Below are 22,090 nucleotides of genomic sequence, written 5' to 3' on the forward strand. Positions count from 1 at the left end.
TGTTGGGTTTTGTGGGTGATTGTCTCCTGTGTCAGTGTTTGTTCCACACGGGGCTGTTTCGGGTTTACACGGTTGTTGTTTCGGGTTTACACGGTTGTTGTTTCGGGTTTACACGGTTGTTGTTTCGGGTTTACACGGTTGTTGTTTCGGGTTTACACGGTTGTTGTTTCGGGTTTACACGGTTGTTGTTTCGGGTTTACACGGTTGTTGTTTCGGGTTTACACGGTTGTTGTTTCGGGTTTACACGGTTGTTGTTTCGGGTTTACACGGTTGTTGTTTCGGGTTTACACGGTTGTTGTTTCGGGTTTACACGGTTGTTGTTTCGGGTTTACACGGTTGTTGTTTGGGGTTTACACGGTTGTTGTTTGGGGTTTACACGGTTGTTGTTTGGGGTTTACACGGTTGTTGTTTGGGGTTTACACGGTTGTTGTTTGGGGTTTACACGGTTGTTGTTTCGGGTTTACACGGTTGTTGTTTCGGGTTTACACGGTTGTTGTTTGGGGTTTACACGGTTGTTGTTTGGGGTTTACACGGTTGTTGTTTCGGGTTTACACGGTTGTTGTTTTTGTAGTTTATTCATGTATAGTTTTTTATATTTTTTACTTGAATTTAAACCACGCTGCATTTTGGTCCTCCTCTCCTTTCGACGGAAGAATCCCGTTCCACTCTAGTCTCTGGCTCACTCCACATAGTCACAGCTTTACACTGGTTCAATGTCACGAAGAACCACTGAGGATGGAAAGAGCTGCCAGGGTAGATCACGGTCAGCAGTACACTAATCTGTATGTGGGAATACTGTACTGCCTTGCCATGGTAGAATTCTGCTGTGACCATGAATCAAACTCTCTGAGACATCACCACTACAGGCTACTCCCACTCCACACTCATGATCACTTGTCTTGCACGGTTGCCTCTGACATGGACCTGCTATGGGTCAACCTTGCTTGACCTGCCTGTCTGTGAATTTCAGTTACATTTATTATGTAAATAATATCCTTGACTCACGTATTCATTCATTGAGTAAGTTTGACAATCTAAATGCATGCCTTGTTCTGATTCAGACGTTGACAATGACAATTTAAACGCCATGCTTTGGCTACTCTTTGTCCCATGGGACATGGTGGTCTAGAATGTAATAGGCCTGCTTTCAGTACCATTTTGACTGCTGCACTAAAGCATCCATAATTGGCATCATTTCAAAAGCCTATGTCCAAATTCCTGACCTGTCAATCACTTGTCCACCTGTCCATATCTTGATGCAGTCACTTTTACCCTGCCTTCCTGTACATATGCACCCACTCTGCACATTGACCTGGTATTGGTACTCCCTGTATGTAGCTCCACATTGACCTGGTATTGGTACTCCCTGTATGTAGCTCCACATTGACCTGGTATTGGTACTCCCTGTATGTAGCTCCACATTGACCTGGTATTGGTACTCCCTGTATGTAGCTCCACATTGACCTGGTATTGGTACTCCCTGTATGTAGCTCCACATTGACCTGGTATTGGTACTCCCTGTATGTAGCTCCACATTGACCTGGTATTGGTACTCCCTGTATGTAGCTCCACATTGACCTGGTATTGGTACTCCCTGTATGTAGCTCCACATTGACCTGGTATTGGTACTCCCTGTATGTAGCTCCACATTGACCTGGTATTGGTACTCCCTGTATGTAGCTCCACATTGACCTGGTATTGGTACTCCCTGTATGTAGCTCCACATTGACCTGGTATTGGTACTCCCTGTATGTAGCTCCACATTGACCTGGTATTGGTACTCCCTGTATGTAGCTCCACATTGACCTGGTATTGGTACTCCCTGTATGTAGCTCCACATTGACCTGGTATTGGTACTCCCTGTATGTAGCTCCACATTGACCTGGTATTGGTACTCCCTGTATGTAGTTCCATTCTCGTGTATTTTAGTTTGATTCCTCTTGTGTTTCTATTCTCTATATTATGTTTTAACTCTGCATTGTTGGGAAGGGATCATAAGCAAGCAATTAATGGTAAAGTCTACACCAGTTATATTCAGCGCATGTGACAAATACAATTTGATTTGATTTTGACACCTGCCGATGCCAACACCCGTTCCACACACATTTGTAGGCTATTTAAACGTCCTGGGTCAAATATTACTCAAATACATTACATTATATCTGCTCCACTCGTTTTTTACTTGTTGTTTATTCCCATTGCGCAAAGAGAGAGAATGTTGGGTATCTGTATGGAGACACAAGACCCCCTCCCTCCCTTATGTCGCGCCGCTGCTGCTTCGCTCTGCTCTCCGATTGGACCGCCGCTGCGGAGGGCTGGCGTTAATGCAGTCTCACTGCCTGGCGGTAGTTGCATCTAGCAGCCGTAGGCCGACAGAAACAATAGGGCAAGACAGTCTGACAGAGGTACTGACGAAGCAGACAGAAGCACCAGCAAGGTGATATTATTGTGCGCCGCTGTGCATATCGGCAACAGAGCGTTGAATCTGCACTATTCAGAGACACGATTTTGCACAGAACATCAGACCAGTTCTGTAACGGTTTATCCTGCTATACAATTAAAGTTTCTGCTGAACGGAATGACAGCACCAGCTATTGCATGCAGCGCAATCTAAGAGGTAAGAGACATTGGTAACAAGGAATCATCATTGTTGGTTGGATCATAACAATTTCAATTGATCAGTGCTTTTATTTGGATTTTATAGACCTGCTTGTTGATTTTGCATAATGTTTCACACATTCATTATTCCTGCTGGTCTGTTTTCATCCCGTAATGGCATGTTTACAAGCCAGTCGATGTGCTTTAACATATGGTTTAGAATTAGCAAGGTGGTTTAAATTGTGTGCTTACATCTCTCAAATGGTTATTTGTTGTGCATTATTGTCTTACTGTAACCTATTATTTAATACGATCTACGGCATCGTAACATGTAGCCTGAGACCAGTATAGTCAACAGTAGGAGAAGGACAATGGGTATGATAACCTATGGCTGAAGCCATTTGGCTTGACAGCATCATAGTGAAATAGCCTTCCAATGAATTGCAGTGATATTTATGTCTATTAATAAATACCTGTGTAGAAGGCCATTTGAAATGGATATGATGTGCTCAAGTGCTACATCTGTCATTGTAAACTGTTGTGTGTTGGTGTGGATGTTCCTATGCTCCTCTCCTCCGTGCCTTATCTGTTTGTCTGTTCACACACACACACACACACACACACACACACACACACACACACACACACACACACACACACACACACACACACACACACACACACACACACACACACACACACACACACACACACACACACACACACACACACACATTTACCTTTTAAACTAATTATTTTTCTATTCTTTTAACACCTACAGTAAAGTTCCATATGAATCCTCCTGGAGACACAACATGTCATTGTTCTCGTCAGACGTCTGACGATAATAGTGTCTATGCTTTGTCTGTGCTGGGACAGGTGATCCAAAGACTGTGTGTGTGTGTTCTGTGGTCACTTAGCCAGAGCGTTCAGAGGATATCTCTTCTAACCTTTGCCTTTGTCAGCTTCATCTCACACTGGCCATACAGCAGTGTGAGATGGAGAAACAGCTATAGCATTCAGAGCATATGCAAACTATATTCTCTGTGAAGTGTCCCTCACTGACCATACTGTAGAGGTAATGGGGATCATATTCAGATACTCAGCATTACCCAGAGCAGCAGGTTGGATGGCTTTCCTCTCAGACAGACAGTGACAGTGTTATGTAAGCAATGTGAGTGAAAACAGTTGACTTTGCTGTTGGTGGAGGTTGGATAAACCCCTCTGGTGATTTTGAATGGTTTGTGAGAGACAACAGAAACCCATCCCTCTCTTACGACGCAAACTTCATTCTAGATGTACCGTTATCGTTCAAATTGTGAGCTTTGTGATTTGAGAGCTGCTGGTTTGGGGGCATTGTGGGTATTTTCTTACTGGCACTCACCTGTTTGTATTGGACAATAATACACTAAGGGCATCAAGGTGCCAGTCTGTCTGTCATTTCTCCTTAACTGTGAGAGGAAACAACAGTGGCACCCAGTTCACCTCGTCCTTGGGATATAGCCAATATTACCAGTGGACAGACTCCTGGAGAAGGACTTCTGCACTGTTCTGCACTGTTCTATCTTTTGGTCTAAATTGCTCACTGTTACAACACCAAATAAACCATGTTGACCCGTATTATTCATAGGTGTTATGAGTCGTGACAACCTAAGCACCCTCCACACAGGCTGACCTATTCTGCACATTAGTTCTGGTACTATACAAACACACAAAACTATATTCACATCCCCTAGCTGTTTGGAAATGTAGGACAATGTACTTTTTTGAGGATGGTAAAAATGGGCTGTGTTAGATTCGTTCAAACATTTACAGCAAATAGAGGCGAATGGCCCCCACTCCGTAGTTAAACAAAGAAAACAGTACATTGGCTGGATGTTCTGTTTGGGTTTAGGACATACTCCAACAGCCTGCCAACATGGTCAATGGCCCAGGTAATTGAACTATCTACCAGACCAGCAGAACTCAAATTGCAATCTCACTGCATCAACGGCCTTCCGTCCTGTAAAGCTGTAGTAGGACTTCTCTAAGTAACTGTGATACCTTTGTTGGCATACCTACTGCACTGAACAACAACACAGAGAACATGCTATGCACACACAATCCACTGTAGATGGATGCTGTGTTGCATCCATGGATGAATACATTTTACAACATCAAAGACCAAGTCACAGTTTCCATTTGAATCTAAATGGCTAAGCAAGGCAAGGCAGTGAACGTGTGTTACAGAGGATATGGGACACGTTTATAAGAGTGCCAGACTCCTCATTTAATCAGGGACTGGGCGGCAATCATCCACATCGTAACTGTGGGAGACAGGCAGTGAACGTGTGTTACAGAGGACATGGGACACGTTTATAAGAGTGCCAGACTCCTCATTTAATCAGGGACTGGGCGGCAATCATCCACATCATAACTGTGGGAGACAGGCAATGCCATGAAGAATAAATCACAAAACTGTGATCCCATTTCAGTTCACAGCTCAGTCTCTTGATTTGTGTAGATTTTGACATGTTAATCAGTCATTTACATTGTTGTTTCCCCTCTAGAAAATTGTACTTAATCACATCAAATCTTACTAACAAAGCTTGAGATTCACAATTTACACTGCATATCTACAAATGAATCACTCCGGCTCATGTTACAGTGATGGTAACATTTTGTAGGTGGATTACCTCTTTACTCCCAGATCTATTGATTAGACATTAGACATTATTATTGGGTGTAAATACTCAAGAATGGACCTTGGCAGGCAGCATTGATCAACTGGCCAAGGCAGCTCTTGCTGTGCTGCTCTTTCTGTTGTGTGGGGTGTGTTTGTGTGAGTGTAAATGTATCTGCGTGCAGGTGCGTGAGTGTCGAGAGCAGGGGGCAGATTGCTCAGCACTGACCATTGCTCAGCACTTTGTACGGGTTGTCACGTATCCTACCTATAGTCACATAGAACCCAGACTGTAAGTCAATATCCCTGGCATCGTCAGCAATTAACTACAGCCTGTTTGCCTGCCTGTCTGCCCTTTATGAGCTGTGAGCTGCATGCAGAAAGGCGACAAAAATGTCCTCAGTGTCCAGGCCTCTCACTGCACTGCTCAGCCCCTCCCCCATCTGCAGTACTACCCAGCCCCTCCCCCATCTGCAGTACTACCCAGCCCCTCCCCCACATGCAGTACTGCCCCTTGGGCCCTCCAGTCACCAATCCTCATCGACCACCTTTTCTCCAGTGTGTTATGCAAAGACCAGCGTCACATGGGGATACAGAAGGAGGAGGGGTGGGGATGAGGGCTGTGACTCAAGGTACACCAGTCAAACTGTGCTCCGTCTGTGCTTTGAATACAGATGAGCTGAATCCCATTGAGAGAAGACATGGCACGGTGGTCACAGTGCTCTATCTGTGTGACAAACAGAGCTTGGTGCTCCCAGAGGTCCTCCTGGCAATAGCGGTGGCATGAATATTCCGGGGACGGGGACGAGGACTGGGGGCAGGAAGCGGGGACTGGGGGCATGAATAATCCGGGGACGGGGACTGTGGGCATGAATAATCTGGGGACGGGGACTGGGGGGCAGGAAGCGGGGACGGGGAGCAGCGAGGGAGCGGGCCTGGTGGCTGCTGTGGGGCTGAGTCAGGGCTGCAGCAGAGGAGCAGAGCTTAATTACCACTGTTTGACTCTCCTTTCATCTCCAGACTCTTTGATATGACACAAACCATGCAAAAGTGTGTGTGTGTGTGTGTGTGTGTGTGTGTGTGTGTGTGTGTGTGTGTGTGTGTGTGTGTGTGTGTGTGTGTGTGTGTGTGTGTGTGTGTGTCTGAGTGTTTGAGGCGCTGGTTCATCTTCATATGTAGAAGAGAAACAGGACTGGGCTGCCTAGGCTGTTGTGTGTTGTAATAACCTCGTCAGTGGGATGCTGACTGGACTGCTGCTAGTAGTCATAGTACTGCTCTGATGGACAGCCAGCTGGCTCCCCTGTTGAAACCGCCCCCTCAGTGAATTGTCACACATGTACAATGCACAAACTCACAGAAAAATAAGTACACACACACACACACACACACACACACACACACACACACACACACACACACACACACACACACACACACACACACACACACACACACACACACACACACACACACACACACACACACACACACACACACACACACACACACACACTGTGGAACCGTCCCTGAGGCATACACAGATGGACTATCCACAGGATGTCTCTCGCATCCTGTCTCATTCAACACATTCTTATCTTCATTAATGAGAGATGGCACAATTCTGCTGTACCATCAGGGCCGTGAAGTTCATTCAGTCATTCAGAGATTTGTCTGCCTGGGTGATGAAAGAAAGGATATTTCAAATGAGTGTTTCTTGGCTTGTCGTTACATGGTCTTGGATCAGACGGCCGACTGAAACAGATCTGCAGTGAGCTGAGCTGACAAAATTTCACCGGCAGGCAAGATAATGAAAGTGCCTGTCAAGAATGAACCACTGTTGTCGCTGTGTCTCTCCTTTTCCATGCAAGTGAATGTTGAGTTGATGCTCGGAGTAATTTGAGGCTCAGACCTAGACTAAAGGTTATATGGATCTCACAGAACTCTAACAGGAGCTGTGCCCTCCAAAGTTTTGGAGGGCACAGAAGAGTAACAGAAGAAGCATAGCCAAATGATCTGAATCCAGAGTGCGAGTGACTGATTAGTGAAGTGGAAAGGGAATTAGTTGTCTCTGTTCTTTCCTCTGCAGTGGTTGTGTGTTTCCCAGCATTGTTCTCTGGGTGGAAACAGAGGCCTGTGATCTCGGTCACCTGAAAGGGGCTTCACACAGCGGAAAGTAGATCTGTGTTTAATGCAGAATGCAATGGTTACATAAGAGCTTATTTGTCTCGGATACAAAACACTCATTGTCTTTGATGTTGTCGATAAGCGAGGTGTGTGTCTCTCTGTGTGTAGAGAGAGGTGAGACACAAAAGCCATTGGTGTATCCACCATTTTCACTGTATAGGCTACGTGGCTATCTCTCTTTAACCTGGCATTCCTTCCTGCTCATCCTGTTACCTTCTTTAGGAACAACAGCAGTCACCAGATCCCTGTGCTCCAGGCATCTCTCCCAGGCAGAATGAGCTCCTCTCCCCATGGGTCCCACGGGTCTGGGTCCCGCGCCTCCAACGACATCCTGGAGGAGCTGCAGCTCATTGCTGCCCAGAACCTGGAGAAGCTAGACATCAGCAAGTACTATGAGGTCATCAGGGAGCTGGGTAAGGGCACCTATGGGAAAGTGGACCTGGTCATCCACAAAATCAGGGGTGAGTTTGTCTCTGATGGAAGCTACCTGCGCCGTTGAGAATAACCAATGTGTTATATTGATGTCAGTTGATGTATTCCAGACAGACCATCAACAGAGCTCAACAAAACAGAAACATTGCTTGCTGATGTGAAAAGAAATGAAAAATTCTGGGGTTTTATATCAGTGTTTACAATCAGAACATTTCGATTCACTCCAGATTCCATCTAAAATGTTTTTTGTTCTTTACATGTTTTCCACGGTCACAGTAATCTTACACATCTTTGAAGTATTTAGATCGCTCAACTCTTTAAAGAATTCATTTGTGGACCATAATTACAGTGAATGCGGCGTCCCTGGTTTTGGAATAGCAGTGAAGCACAAACCCCATCCAGATTGCTTAACAAAATGACCCATTTTAGCAAATCTTTTCAACCTTTGTGACATAAAATGCAAGCCAAAATGTCAACCATCTGCTCAAAACTCAAAAGTGTGGGGGGGGGGGCAAATGACCCTCCTACATCTAGCGGAATAAAGACATACACACAAGCCACCAAAGTGCACAGTTTGTCCTCCGCTCTTTTAACAAAAAGGACACACCATCTGGAACTATCCAAAACCACTATCACTGGGTTGTCATTAGACTTAAACCATGTCCAAAACCACTATCACTGGGTTGTCATTAGACTTAAACCATGTCCAAAACCACTATCACTGGGTTGTCATTAGACGTAAACCATGTCCAAAACCACTATCACTGGGTTGTCATTAGACTTAAATCATGTCCAAAACCACTATCACTTGGTTGTCATTAGACCTAAATCATGTCCAAAACCACTATCACTGGGTTGACATTAGACCTAAATCATGTCCAAAACCACTATCACTGGTTTGACATTAGACCTAAATCATGTACAAAACCACTATCACTGGGTTGACATTAGACCTAAATTATGTACAAAACCACTATCACTGGGTTGTCATTAGACCTAAATCATGTACAAAACCACTATCACTGGGTTGTCATTAGACCTAAATCATGTACAAAACCACTATCACTGGGTTGTCATTAGACCTAAATCATGTACAAAACCACTATCACTGGGTTGACATTAGACCTAAATCATGTCCAAAACCACTATCACTGGGTTGTCATTAGACCTAAATCATGTACAAAACCTAAATCATGTCCAAAACCACTATCACTGGGTTGTCATTAGACCTAAATCATGTACAAAACCACTATCACTGGGTTGACATTAGACCTAAATTATGTACAAAACCACTATCACTGGGTTGACATTAGACCTAAATCATGTACAAAACCACTATCACTGGGTTGACATTAGACCTAAATTATGTACAAAACTACTATCACTGGTTTGACATTAGACCTAAATCATGTCCAAAACCACTATCACTGGTTTGACATTAGACCTAAATCATGTACAAAACCTAAATCATGTCCAAAACCACTATCACTGGTTTGACATTAGACCTAAATCATGTACAAAACCTAAATCATGTCCAAAACCACTATCACCGGGTTGACATTAGACCTAAATCATGTCCAAAACCACTATCACTGGGTTGACATTAGACCTAAATCATGTCCAAAACCTAAATCATGTACAAAACCTAAATCATGTCCAAAACCACTATCACTGGTTTGACATTAGACCTAAATCATGTCCAAAACCACTATCACCGGGTTGACATTAGACCTAAATCATGTCCAAAACCACTATCACTGGGTTGTCATTAGACCTAAATCATGTACAAAACCACTATCACTGGGTTGACATTAGACCTAAATTATGTACAAAACCACTATCACTGGGTTGACATTAGACCTAAATCATGTCCAAAACCACTATCACTGGGTTGACATTAGACCTAAATCATGTACAAAACCACTATCACTGGGTTGACATTAGACCTAAATTATGTCCAAAACCTAAATCATGTCCAAAACCACTATCACTGGTTTGACATTAGACCTAAATCATGTCCAAAACCTAAATCATGTCCAAAACCACTATCACTGGTTTGACATTAGACCTAAATCATGTCCAAAACCACTATCACTGGTTTGACATTAGACCTAAATCATGTACAAAACCTAAATCATGTCCAAAACCACTATCACCGGGTTGACATTAGACCTAAATCATGTCCAAAACCACTATCAATGGTTTGACATTAGACCTAAATCATGTACAAAACCTAAATCATGTCCAAAACCACTATCACCGGGTTGACATTAGACCTAAATCATGTCCAAAACCACTATCACTGGGTTGTCATTAGACCTAAATCATGTCCAAAACCACTATCACTGGGTTGTCATTAGACCTAAATCATGTACAAAACCATTATCACTGGGTTGTCATTAGACCCAAATCATGAACAAAAACCCGCCGTGATTGGGAGTCCCATAGGGCGGCGCACAATTGACCCAACGTCGTCTGGGTGCGGCCGGTGTAGGCCGTCATTGTAAATAAGATTTTTAGGGTGGCTGTAAATTTGGGTATAATCTCAGATTAGCATGATTCATAGGGGAGACCAATCTTTATTTTATAGTTTGATGATAACTTTGATAATGCTCACTCAATCCATCACACAGGTGGATATTCGCTTGAATGTAGAGCTGTCGTTCTGGAATAATTCATTGCATATCAGTCATCATGTGGGATTACCACAATTCAGCAGAAATGTATATTAGGAAATCAAATCATTTTGAAGCAAGCTATCAAAACAGTTCTTCACTTTCAAATCTGATTTAGTTACAATTAATATTCACAATTTCTCTGTGTGAATATCCATCTAAATCTCTTAAAAATGTACAGTATGTTCAATTAATATTTAGTGTTCACTTTTGTATACGACTATAGCGAGACAGTATTAGTTATCTTCTATTTGCAGTGCAAATATTTTCCCAATACAATTTTCTCTATTGATTTTAATAGTTCAACATTCCGTTTTTACCAACATTCCGTTTTTACCATATCAACGATCATATCATTTGGTGTAGTGTTAGTTTCATTTATTCACACACAAAAAGACAAGTGAAAGACAAACAGTGACATTAACAAAACAAGGTACAGTAAAGATGTGTGCAGGTGGTTAGAAACCCAAGAGGACTGTTATGAAGAAATATACAGTGCATTCTGAAAGTGTACATGTTGTTATGTTACAGCCTTATTCTAAAATGGATTCAATAAATAAAATCCTCATCAATCTACACACAATACCCCATAATGACAACGAGAAAATAGTTTTACATTTTCTTTTGCAAATGTATAAAAAATCAAAACAGAAATACCTTATTTCCATAAGTATTCAAGACTCTTTGCAATGAGATTTGAAATTGAGCTCAGGTGCATCCTGTTACCATTGATCATCCTTGAGATGTTTCTACAACTTGATTGGAGTCCACCTAGGGTAAATTGATTGAAAATTATTTGGAAAGGCACACCGGTCTATGTAAGGTCCCACAGTTGATAATGCATGTCAGAGCAAAAACCAAGCCATGAGGTTGAAGGAATTGTCTGTACGGTTCTGAGACAGGATTGTGTCAAGGCACAGATCTGAGGAAGGGTACCAAAAAATGTCTGCATCCTTGAAGGTCCCCAAGAACACAGGGGCCTCCATCATTCTTAAATGGAAGAAGTTTAGAAAGACCAAGACACTTCCTATAGCTGGCCACCCGGCCAAACTGAGCAATCAGGAGAGAAGGGCCTTGGTCAGGAAGGTGACCAAGAACCCAATGGTCACTCTGACAGAGCTCCAGTTCCTCTGTGGCGATGGGAGAACCTTCCAGAAGGACAACCATTTTCTGCAGCACTCCACCAATGGAAGCCACTAGATGGAAGCCACTTCTCAATAAAAGGCACGTGTCAGCCAGCTTGGAGATTGCCAAAAGGCACCTAAAGGACTCTTAGCCCATGAGAAACAAGATTCTCTTGTCTGATGAAACCAAGATTGAACCCAAGCGTCAGGTCTGCATGCTCACTACTTTATGCTCTGACCAGAGCTGAGGTGGTGCTATTGGAGAAGCTTCTTTTTTCCCCTGAGCTCACAGAGCCACTGTGGCACCAGGGAGAGACAGACATTGAGGCATTTCTATCTGGCAAATTTCCATCTCCTAGTCTTGACCTTGTCCCCTTCCCATATTTCCTCTGCTAATTTCTGTTTTCCTGTCATTCAGGGAAATAGGCTGTGGTCGGTAGAAGGTTCTGAGACATTTCCTTCCAGATTGCTCTGCGCTATTCCTCCCAGACGACAGAATCCACGTCATGCTTCCTGTGTCTTTATATTATACACTGCATATACCAAACATTAGGAACACCTTCCTAATATTGAGTTGCCCCCACCCCCCCCCCCCCTTTACCATCAGAACAGCTTAATTTCATTGGGGCATGGATTCTCAAGGTGTCGAAAGTGTTCCACAGAGATGCTGGCCCATGTTGACTCGAATGCTTCCCACAGTTGTGTCAAGTTGGCTGGATGTCCTTTGGGTGGTGGACCATTCTTGATACAGCCGGGAAACTGTTGAGGGTGGAAAAACCCAGCAGCATTGCAGTTCTTGACACAAACCGGTGCGCCTGGCACCTACTACCATACCCCATTCAAAGGCACTTAAATATTTTTTCTTGCCCATTCACCCTCTGAATGGCACACAATCCATATCTTCAATTGTCTCAAGATTCTTTAACCTGTCTCCTCCCCTTCATCTACACTGATTGAAGTGGATTTAACAAGTGACATCAATAAGGGATCATAGCTTTCACTTGGATTCACCTGGTCAGTCTGACATGGAAAGGTGTTCCTCATGTTTTTTATACTGAGTGTATATGAATCACAAGGATTTACAGACAGGCAAAGGAAAAGCAGCCCCCCTTCCCAATCATTGGCTCTAATGCTATTAGCTTTGCACTTACTGGCTCTATTTCAGTATGTGTTTACTGCAACACTTTTGTATGTAATCACTTTCAATTTACTGCCAAATCCGCTGCATCAAAGCTGAAGTGCCCATGCAGCCCCATCCCCTCCTCTCTGTAGGTAACGAGGATGGTGTCATGACTAAACTATTCTGACAGAGGATTTGGAATATTTATAAATATATTTATAGACCCCCCCCCCCTCAGTGAAAAAAATGTGTTCTTGGATGAAATCCTGTAACCTCACTAAATTGAATTAATCCCAGACAGGTTTTGTAATTAATATCAGTTTAATTGATTTACAAGCCTAAATGTGGTGCCGCTAACCGTCTCATGGAACTCACAGAACATTTCTCATCCAGTACTGTACATTATGTTCTAGGCACTAAGATGGCTCTGAAGTTCTTGAGGAAGAAAACAACCAAACTGAAGAGCTTCTTAAGGGAGTACAGCATCTCTCTCTACCTGTCTCCCTGTCCCTTTATCATCAACATGTTCGGCATTGCCTTTGAGACAGACGACTACTACGTCTTCGCTCAGGAGTATGCCCTGGCAGGAGACCTCTTCGACATCATTCCCCCTCAGGTGAGATGAACAGAGGTGTGTTCATCTGCTGTTACAATAGAAGGCTCTCAACATAATGTCTGAAATATGAATAACATAAAAGCTATTTTATTTCCATCTAAAGGATAATGTACAGATTTGACATGATAAATGTTCATGTGTAAAGTTAATGTGAGATATTGGTGCTGTATATCTATTTTTAGAAAAAGCTCAGATAGCAACATAATCCAAGTCATTATCTAACCACTCGTCATCCATTGAAGACTATTTATAGAAGGTTATTTTCTATAACTAATGTAATACCTGATAACCCCTAGTCAACATGTACTGTGGAGAGTTACATAAAATCCTTGGCTTATGGCCAAACACACATTCTCATGGACGGATGACATTTTTTACTTGCTGGTGGATTGTTTGACCTCAGTGTGTACTCGTCTCTGTTTAGGTGGGTCTTCCAGAGGCGGTGGCTAAGCGTTGTGTCCACCAGGTCGCCATCGCCCTGGACTACCTGCACTGTAAGAAGCTAGTCCACCGGGACATCAAGCCTGAGAACATCCTCATCTTTGACAAAGAGTGCCGTAAGGTCAAGCTGTCAGACTTCGGCATGACGCGGCGTGCCGGCTCCCCAGTGAAGCGTGTCAGCGGAACCATCCCGTACACGGCACCGGAGTTATGCGACTCCTCTCAGCACGAGGGCTTGTGCGTGGACTACAGCACTGACGTGTGGGCCTTCGGTGTCCTCCTCTTCTGCATGCTCACCGGCAACTTCCCCTGGGAGAAGGCCCTGCCGTCGGACGCCTTCTACCAGGAGTTTGTGCGCTGGCAGCGGCGCCGGACGGGCACGGTGCCCTCTCAGTGGCGGCGCTTCACAGACGAGGGGCTGCGCATGTTCCGCAGGCTCCTGTCCATTGAGCAGGAGCGCCGCTGCTCCGTTAAGGAGGTTTTCAGCTACTTCAACCACCACTGGATGCTGGACAATGAGCCGGGCAGCAGCAGCGTTGCGGGAGGAGGGTCAGTGGGCAGTGGGCCCCAGGTGGAGCTCAGCTCGTCGTCATCTGAAGAGGATGTACTGGTGGACAGGCTAAAGCAGCAGAGCCTGATAGAGCCCATGGGCGGACACTACTCCTCCACCGGCTCCCCCTCCTCCACCAGCAGCTACGAACGTGTCTCCCGTGACAACGGAGGGGCCGGACGCATCTTGGTCGCCACGCCCATTGAAATCTGTGTGTAGAGATTGGCTATGTGCACACACATACACACACTAACATACGAAGGTCAAATAACAGAGAACAATCTTCCTGGTTAAAGGAAGAGGTGGGAGAACAGCCTGGTCTCATAGACTAGAAGTAACATCGTAAATGTAAATCCTCGACACTGAAATTATTATGATATATTACTTTTTGTAAGGTTACATAAGACAGGTGGTTACTTAAGGCAAAAACGAATGTTGGGTGGTTGGTCAGGCGTATGACTTGAATGTCTAGCAAACCAAAGGTAGCAAATATGAATCTCATCACAGATAACTCTCGCAACTTTTGAACTACTTACTACCACTTAGCTACTTACCATTTTAGCTAACCCTTCCCCTAACCTTAACCCTTTTAGCTAACCCTAACCCTGACCCCTAACCCCCAGCCTAGCTAACGTTAGCCAGCTAGCTAAAGTTAGCCACCTAGATAGAATTCGTAACATATAGTACCTTTTGCAAATTTGTAGCTTAATGTACGTTTAGAAAATTTGTAATATATAATACGAAATGTAATTCGTTATATATCATACAAATGGGTGATGGACATCCACAAATTATACATACCATACGAAACGAAACTTAACAGATCATGCTAAATGGAGTGTCACGGATTTATGTACAGAGTAATACGAAATGCTCTGAGACCAGGGTGGGGAGAAAGGAAGATGGGGAAAAATGATGGTTGGTGCTTGAAGGAGGTGGTTGTTTCTCTTTAGATTCTGACAGACATTCCTATTGACGATTAACTCTGAGGGAATGACAAAAGACAATCACAACCAGTACTGATTACTGAACAGATGTGTGTGCGTCTGCAGACATTTATTGATGTATTGTACTGTAGCTATATTCAGACTAAAATGTACAACAAGATCGGACAGAGACAACAAACATGTGAAGGACAAAACAAGCTTTTACAGAATAGCAACATAATGTCCTAGTAAGTTGTATTGGAGCTCACCAGATCCTATCGTAAAGCAATATGTTCAAGCAATTTCTCTGCAAAAATGACTTCTCTGATAAATGTCTCATGGAATAATGGAAGAAATTAAACCATTTTGAATCTGCTGTAATTGCATCAGTAAAAGATAATTAGAGAGTGTTGGCTGTCATTGTGACTTTTACCATAGTGCAATGTGAACCAATGGTACTATGGTGTGTTTGTATTGTATACCCTTATGTTCTGTGGGTATAAGAGCTTTATGTAATGTAGTTTTTGTTAATATTATTTATTTGAGTCCTTGATTTCTGAACATATATTGTTTCTATTTATTTTATAAAGTAGCATTATAGATTTGACTTTTTTGATACTTGACGTTTGCCAGTGTTTTACTGCTAGTGCAATTTAAGCAGCCATTTTGAAAAGGGAAACTGCATTTGACCTTCCCCCATAGCAATGTCATATAATCCCATGGAACTGATTTTCATCTCATGTGAATGGATTATGTTGATGTTGGCCATTACCTCTTTAGCAGTAGCTATAATGCATTATTCTGTCAGTCCGAGTGTTGAGTTCACCTCCTCTTGTCAGCGTGCTATGCCTGCTAGGCCTGGTACACCATGACAGTAATGCAGTAATGGATAAGAACACTGATGCTGACTTTACGTGATAGCCTGCAGTATACATAACCATTAGAAACTTAACGCTACTATGGTTTTACTTTAGTTTATTGACTGTTGTGTCATGGTGACATGAGGGCGAAATGTTCATGTTTTATGTAAAGCATAAAGTGGCTTCATTTTGTTTTCTCAGGTATACACTTTATAATGTATTATACCATCTGGGTCAAAAAACAAACTACAATACACACCATATACATCCTCTTTTGGGGATGATTTAAAACCTCCAGCTGAACCTAAATGTTCTGTGGGCATGTCGTACCATAACTCATTTGTTATCTTTTAGCTTTTAACTGTAGGTAAAAAGGGCAGAATCCTAAAAATGAATTTCCTTGACTGGTCTCTTATTTTACACATTAGTTTGGCAAATGTGTACATGTAGATGTCAGATGAAAGCATCAAAGGATGAATGGATGAGCATTTTCTTAATTGCATGGTTAATAAAGAAAACGTGTGAAATCAGCTCGTATAGTAATTGTTCAAGTGAAAAATATGTGCAAAAGAATTGTTGTATAGTGAAATGTTGCTGTGGCACAAATTTGCATAATTTGATATTGTTCTCAAAACTTAATCTAGGGCTGAAATAGCAAAAAAGAATTGTTCCATTGTATTTGACGTGCTACATTTGTATAGGCTTCCATCACAAGATCACAGACGATGTAGTGGGACTATGGGGATACTACCTACATGTCCTCAAGTACGTTTGGGATGTGACGTGAATTATTTGTTTTATTTTGTGTGGCTTACCTGTGAAATGTAAACAATATAAAAGCTGGAAAACAGGATGGGATACTGGATATAATGTCCACCATGGAAAATCTGAAATACATGAGGCATTTGGGAGAAATGCACAACAGTTCATTTTAGAATAGACTCGACTCTCTCTGCGTGTTGTGTTTTTCAGAAATGTTTGCATGAATCAATATTGCTCTGGAGGAACGCTGTTGAAATAAATCTCTAGAGTGAAAAGTTGCAGTATTTATTTTTCTGCCACTGGAGAAAATACTTATTGTGTGTAAACAGAGGCAAACACACTGGGCGCTGTTTCCCCCTCTGCCACACCCACCACCCCCCTCAGAAACACACTAGACTGATCAGGAGAAAAATAAATTCAGTACTTTTTTGTCTTTAAATTAACATCAATGCATTTTGAAAGCAGCCGTCCATTTCTGTTGCCTCTCAGCTGCTGATATATTCCCATGAGTAGATATTTCATAAATCTGTTATTTATGTGTTTTGTTATTAGTAACGTTATGGGGATTTCCTTGTCTCTCTGTGCCGTGTAATTTTGTTGTGGAGTTTGTCTGTAGAACATGCGCTACTAGAACTCATCTCTTATTCACTCCATCCAATAGAATGCTGTCTTCCCTAAACTGTCCTCTCCTTTCATTCAAAATGAAATAAAGCAATCTGAAATGAAGCTTGAATCTGTTGTGTGATTTTGAAGTGTGCAGTGCCTGAGAGGCTGCAGCATGGCTGGCTGGTGGTGACAGAAAGGAGATGTGCTACTAGACTAGATCACAGTGGAAATGAGCACTCTGTGTTGTGTTGAAAGTATAATTCATCTGGATGAATCATGGTTCTGGTGTTTATTTAAAAGGTATTTTAGAGAGCCCACTCAATGACGCCCCACTCAATTCTGAAACCACGGATGCATTGTTTCTGCTCAGTTGTGATGTACAGTGAAGTGATGTAATCCAAAACAGGGCTGGTCTGTATTATACAATCCCAGATGGGATGTTGGCAAATGTGACCCAGGATTTCTAGTTAAACCACGTTAAACCCTCACTACTAACCAATAACTACTTGCAAAAGGCTTATGTAGTCTAATAATGTAGAGTGTAGTTCGGAGACTACTGGCCACAAAATGTTCCTAGCTCATTTGAAATATATATATATATCTGATTTTATATCTTGTCTCATTGTTGCAACTCCCCAACGGCCTCGGGAGGTTGAAGATCGAGTCATGCGTCCTCCGAAACATGACCCACTAAACTGTGCTTCTTAACACCCGCCCACTTAACCTGGAAGTCAGCTGCACCAATGTGCCTGAGGAAACACGGTTCACCTGACAACCGAGGTCAGCCTGCAGGTGCCCGGCCCGCCACAAGGAGTCGCTAGAGCGTGGTGAGCCAAGTAAAGCCCCCCCCAGCCAAACCCTCCCCTAACCCAATTGTGCACCGCCCTATGGGACTCCCGATCACGGCCGGTTGTGTTACAGCCCAGGATCAAACCTGGGTCTGTAGTGACACCTATAGCACTGTGATGCAGTTTCTTAGACCACTGCGCCACTCGGAAGGCCTGAAAAATATTTGATATTCTTTCTGGGGCCTACACTGTGTATCACATTGATGAAGCGTGTGGAGATAATGAGAAGGGGTGAGTGAAGAGGGTGAGCATCAGTGCTTGAGACAACTAGTACCAGGGCAGGCCTGTGGATCTGCTTGGATGCAGCACAGCAGGGAAACCAACAGCTCACCCTGGCCAAGGCAGTGCTGCTGCTGCTGGAGTGGAAATCATCAGGACTGCATGTTCAGCATAGCAATTACTATAGAGCACTACACTGCACTGTCATGTTTACTGTCTCTACTGTAGCTGTGGCTAGCAGGGGGGAGAGCGGCTGGGAGGATAACGGTTTAGATGTGAATAAAACGAGTGTGATACTGTATCCAACTCTGAGGGATATTAAACTGGCCACAGTGTGCCTGTTTAGCCTGTGTGGAAGAGCCTTTATAAGAGCCTTGAGCAAGTGTGTAAGAGCGTGTGAACTCATTGCCAAGTAGAGAGAGGAATGGCTTACAGGTCTAGTGGAACTGTGCATTTCATATCCAAGACCTGGAGGTTGGAAAACCTTGAGGGGGTAAACATGCAGGAGGCTTTTCACATCCACAAGAGTATATTGTTGGGAGCAAGTCCTCTACATATAGACATCTCAAATCAAATCAAATATAAAATCAAATCACAGTTTTGCAGATGTTATTGCAGATACAGCTAAATACTTATGATTCTAGCTCCAACAGTGCAGCAATATCTGCCAATACCAATAGACACATAATCCAAAAATTAACAAATAATACTAAGAGGGAGAACAAGAAATTAAGACATATCACATAGAAATATATGTTTGGCAAAAAAATAGATAACTGGTGTGAAATAGACTGAAATTATTTTAAAAAAAATAATCTGACTCAAGCAACAAAATATAATCTGACTCAAACTATGAAAAATAATCTGACTCAAATTATAAAATAATCAGACATAAATTATAAAAAATAATCTCTATTAGGAAATTATCCATTACATCATGAATAACTATTTTTCAAAGAGTAGATGGTTACAGGACAATAAAATATTAATGTGAAGGCGATTCCACAACTTCTTTCACTGAGGATACTAGGTCATTGAACCCAGGGGAGAGACGAAGCCATCCCTCATGGTCCAACATGTATCACTGTGTCCAATACGTCAACCTGATGCACTCCGTAATTCTCCAGGTTATTTTTAGGCTTCAACAACACAAGCCAATAATAATTGTAATAGTGTGGTGAAATATTGATTCCCGATTGCGTGCTGACAAAATGACTCGCGCCGCTGACAAAGTACAGAGATGTAACCTATGTCACGGTGATATACTGTGGGGGCACTTACATGATTTGCAAATATGGTGTTTGATCTATACTGCCTGTATTGTTGCTGTCTGGTTGGTGGTGCATGTGTGCCTCAAATGTGTGACATCTGATTATGTAACAGAGAATTGGTGAGGGCAGATATTTTGGCAGAGATAAAAGAGTTATAATGATGTTATTTTGTGCCTTCATGTTTTGTGCATTAGGCACAGGGCATAGGCATGGGTGGACCCCCCGCCCCTGGAAAAAAATAATTTTTGTTGTCTTTGTCGTTATGAATCCACTGCCCATCCTTAAATTCTCATCTATGCTTCAGAATCAAATAGTTGCTCGTCTTGATTGTTGACCAATGACCAATCAACGGTATCGGGTCGCGCATATCCAGATCAGTGACCAGAATTATTTTTCCATTTTGCCAGGCATAACATAGTAGGCCTACGTTTATCATCCATATAAAATACAGTTTGCCAGAACTATAGTCTACCTGACGATTTGATTTATCATTTCATATTTCTGACCAAGTTTGGGTGGCTTCTGTCTAAGGATAAGCAGCTGCAACATGCCTTCAATATTATGGGATGAAGATGTAACATATTTTGGAAAATGTATTACAATATTTGTGAGGAAGAACAGGGCAACCCTGCTGCCAATGAGCACTCCGCAGGCAGGATGTTCTCCAAAATGATGGTGTGGTGCAGACACAGCATGCTTTCAATCAGATCCTGCAACCTCCACTTATAGTATGCTACAAGCAGGCCGTATGATTGCTCTGAACTCCAGAGAAATTACAAGATATACCCCAAGTTGATATTGGCTGCTAACATGAATGAATTTCAGCTATAAATGCAGGTATAAAACGTAGTTCTGTAGTCTATATTGAGTTTTGAAAATGCATCACTGTTTATGGCTGTAATGACAGGCTACATTTGTACAGCGACTGTGCGGGCATGTTCGTGTGTACACACGTGCATGTGCTTGCGTTGGGGTCGCGGGTTTTGTACCAGTCTTTAATCGGGGTCATGGGTCAAAAAGTTTGAAAAGTGACAACAAATGGAGTTGGGTTGGATATAGCCTAGTAATGGTAGGCTACAGTATTTCAAATGGAGTTGGGTTGGATATAGCCTAGTAATGGTAGGCTACAGTATTTCAAATGGAGTTGGGTTGGATATAGCCTAATAATGGTAGGCTATAGTATTTCAAATGGAGTTGGGTTGGATATAGCCTAGTAATGGTAGGCTACAGTATTTTAAATGGAGTTGGGTTGGATATAGCCTAGTAATGGTAGGCTACAGTATTTCAAATGGAGTTGGGTTGGATATAGCCTAGTAATGGTAGGCTACAGTATTTCAAATGGAGTTGGGTTGGATATAGCCTAGTAATGGTAGGCTACAGTATTTCAAATGGAGTTGGGTTGGATATAGCCTAGTAATGGTAGGCTACAGTATTTCAAATGGAGTTGGGTTGGATATAGCCTAGTAATGGTAGGTTACAGTATTTCAAATGGAGTTGGGTTGGATATAGCCTAGTAATGGTAGGCTACAGTATTTCAAATGGAGTTGGGTTGGATATAGTCTAGTAATGGTAGGCTACAGTATTTCAAATGGAGTTGGGTTGGATATAGCCCAGTAATGGTAGGCTACAGTATTTCAAATGGAGTTGGGTTGGATATAGCCTAGTAATGGTAGGCTACAGTATTTCAAATGGAGTTGGGTTGGATATAGCCTAGTAATGGTAGGTTATAGTATTTCTTATCTTCTATGATGACTGGAATTGTGTTGGTCATTTTTAATAAGTGCAGCATTTATTTCAGTTCAAAATAGTTTAGCAAAATACTTTACTCATAAGATTGTGCTGCTTTCCTCTGTTCTTGTAATAATTGATGCGGGACATTTTTGGGGGGAGACCTTTTTTTTCATTGACCCCAAATGGTCTGTGCATGGCCCTGTTGTGCATCCGTTATTTTGTGACCCTGGATGATGAGATTCTGAGTGACCTGCCATGGCATTGTGCTGCTGTGCTGAGCTGCTGAGATAGTGGGAGGGATTGTGATCGAATGAGCCTGTCAGAGTCCTGGGAGCTGAGATAACACTGCGCCCAGAGCTAAGGCTGCTGCATGCACGGAGAGAGGAAGAGGGAGTGAGAACAAGACGGAGAGAGCGGGAGGGAGAGGAGAGAGAAAGAGAGGGAGAGAGATGGAGAAAGAGAGTG

General features: G+C 42.8%; 1 protein-coding gene across 2 annotated transcripts in view; it reads left to right on the forward strand.

The window, feature by feature from the left end:
• The window catches only part of LOC124000133 (serine/threonine-protein kinase SBK1-like), a 28,406-nt gene extending 10,736 nt beyond the window's left edge, over positions 1-17,670 (forward strand). The window contains exons 1-4 of one of the 2 annotated variants that reach the window (XM_046306297.1): positions 2,367-2,617; positions 7,667-7,905; positions 13,209-13,411; positions 13,836-17,670. In XM_046306297.1, the coding sequence (XP_046162253.1) occupies positions 7,719-7,905; positions 13,209-13,411; positions 13,836-14,621 (1,176 nt within the window). In that variant the 5' untranslated portion in view covers positions 2,367-2,617; positions 7,667-7,718 and the 3' untranslated portion in view covers positions 14,622-17,670. Of the gene's footprint in view, positions 1-2,366; positions 2,618-7,666; positions 7,906-13,208; positions 13,412-13,835 lie in introns of those variants that run through there. The other variant, XM_046306299.1, reaches the window with a different exon arrangement.
• The last annotated feature ends 4,420 nt before the right edge of the window (positions 17,671-22,090 follow it).

The sequence above is a fragment of the Oncorhynchus gorbuscha genome, linkage group LG16 (assembly GCF_021184085.1).
Source record: "Oncorhynchus gorbuscha isolate QuinsamMale2020 ecotype Even-year linkage group LG16, OgorEven_v1.0, whole genome shotgun sequence".
Taxonomy (NCBI): Eukaryota; Metazoa; Chordata; class Actinopteri; order Salmoniformes; family Salmonidae; genus Oncorhynchus; species Oncorhynchus gorbuscha.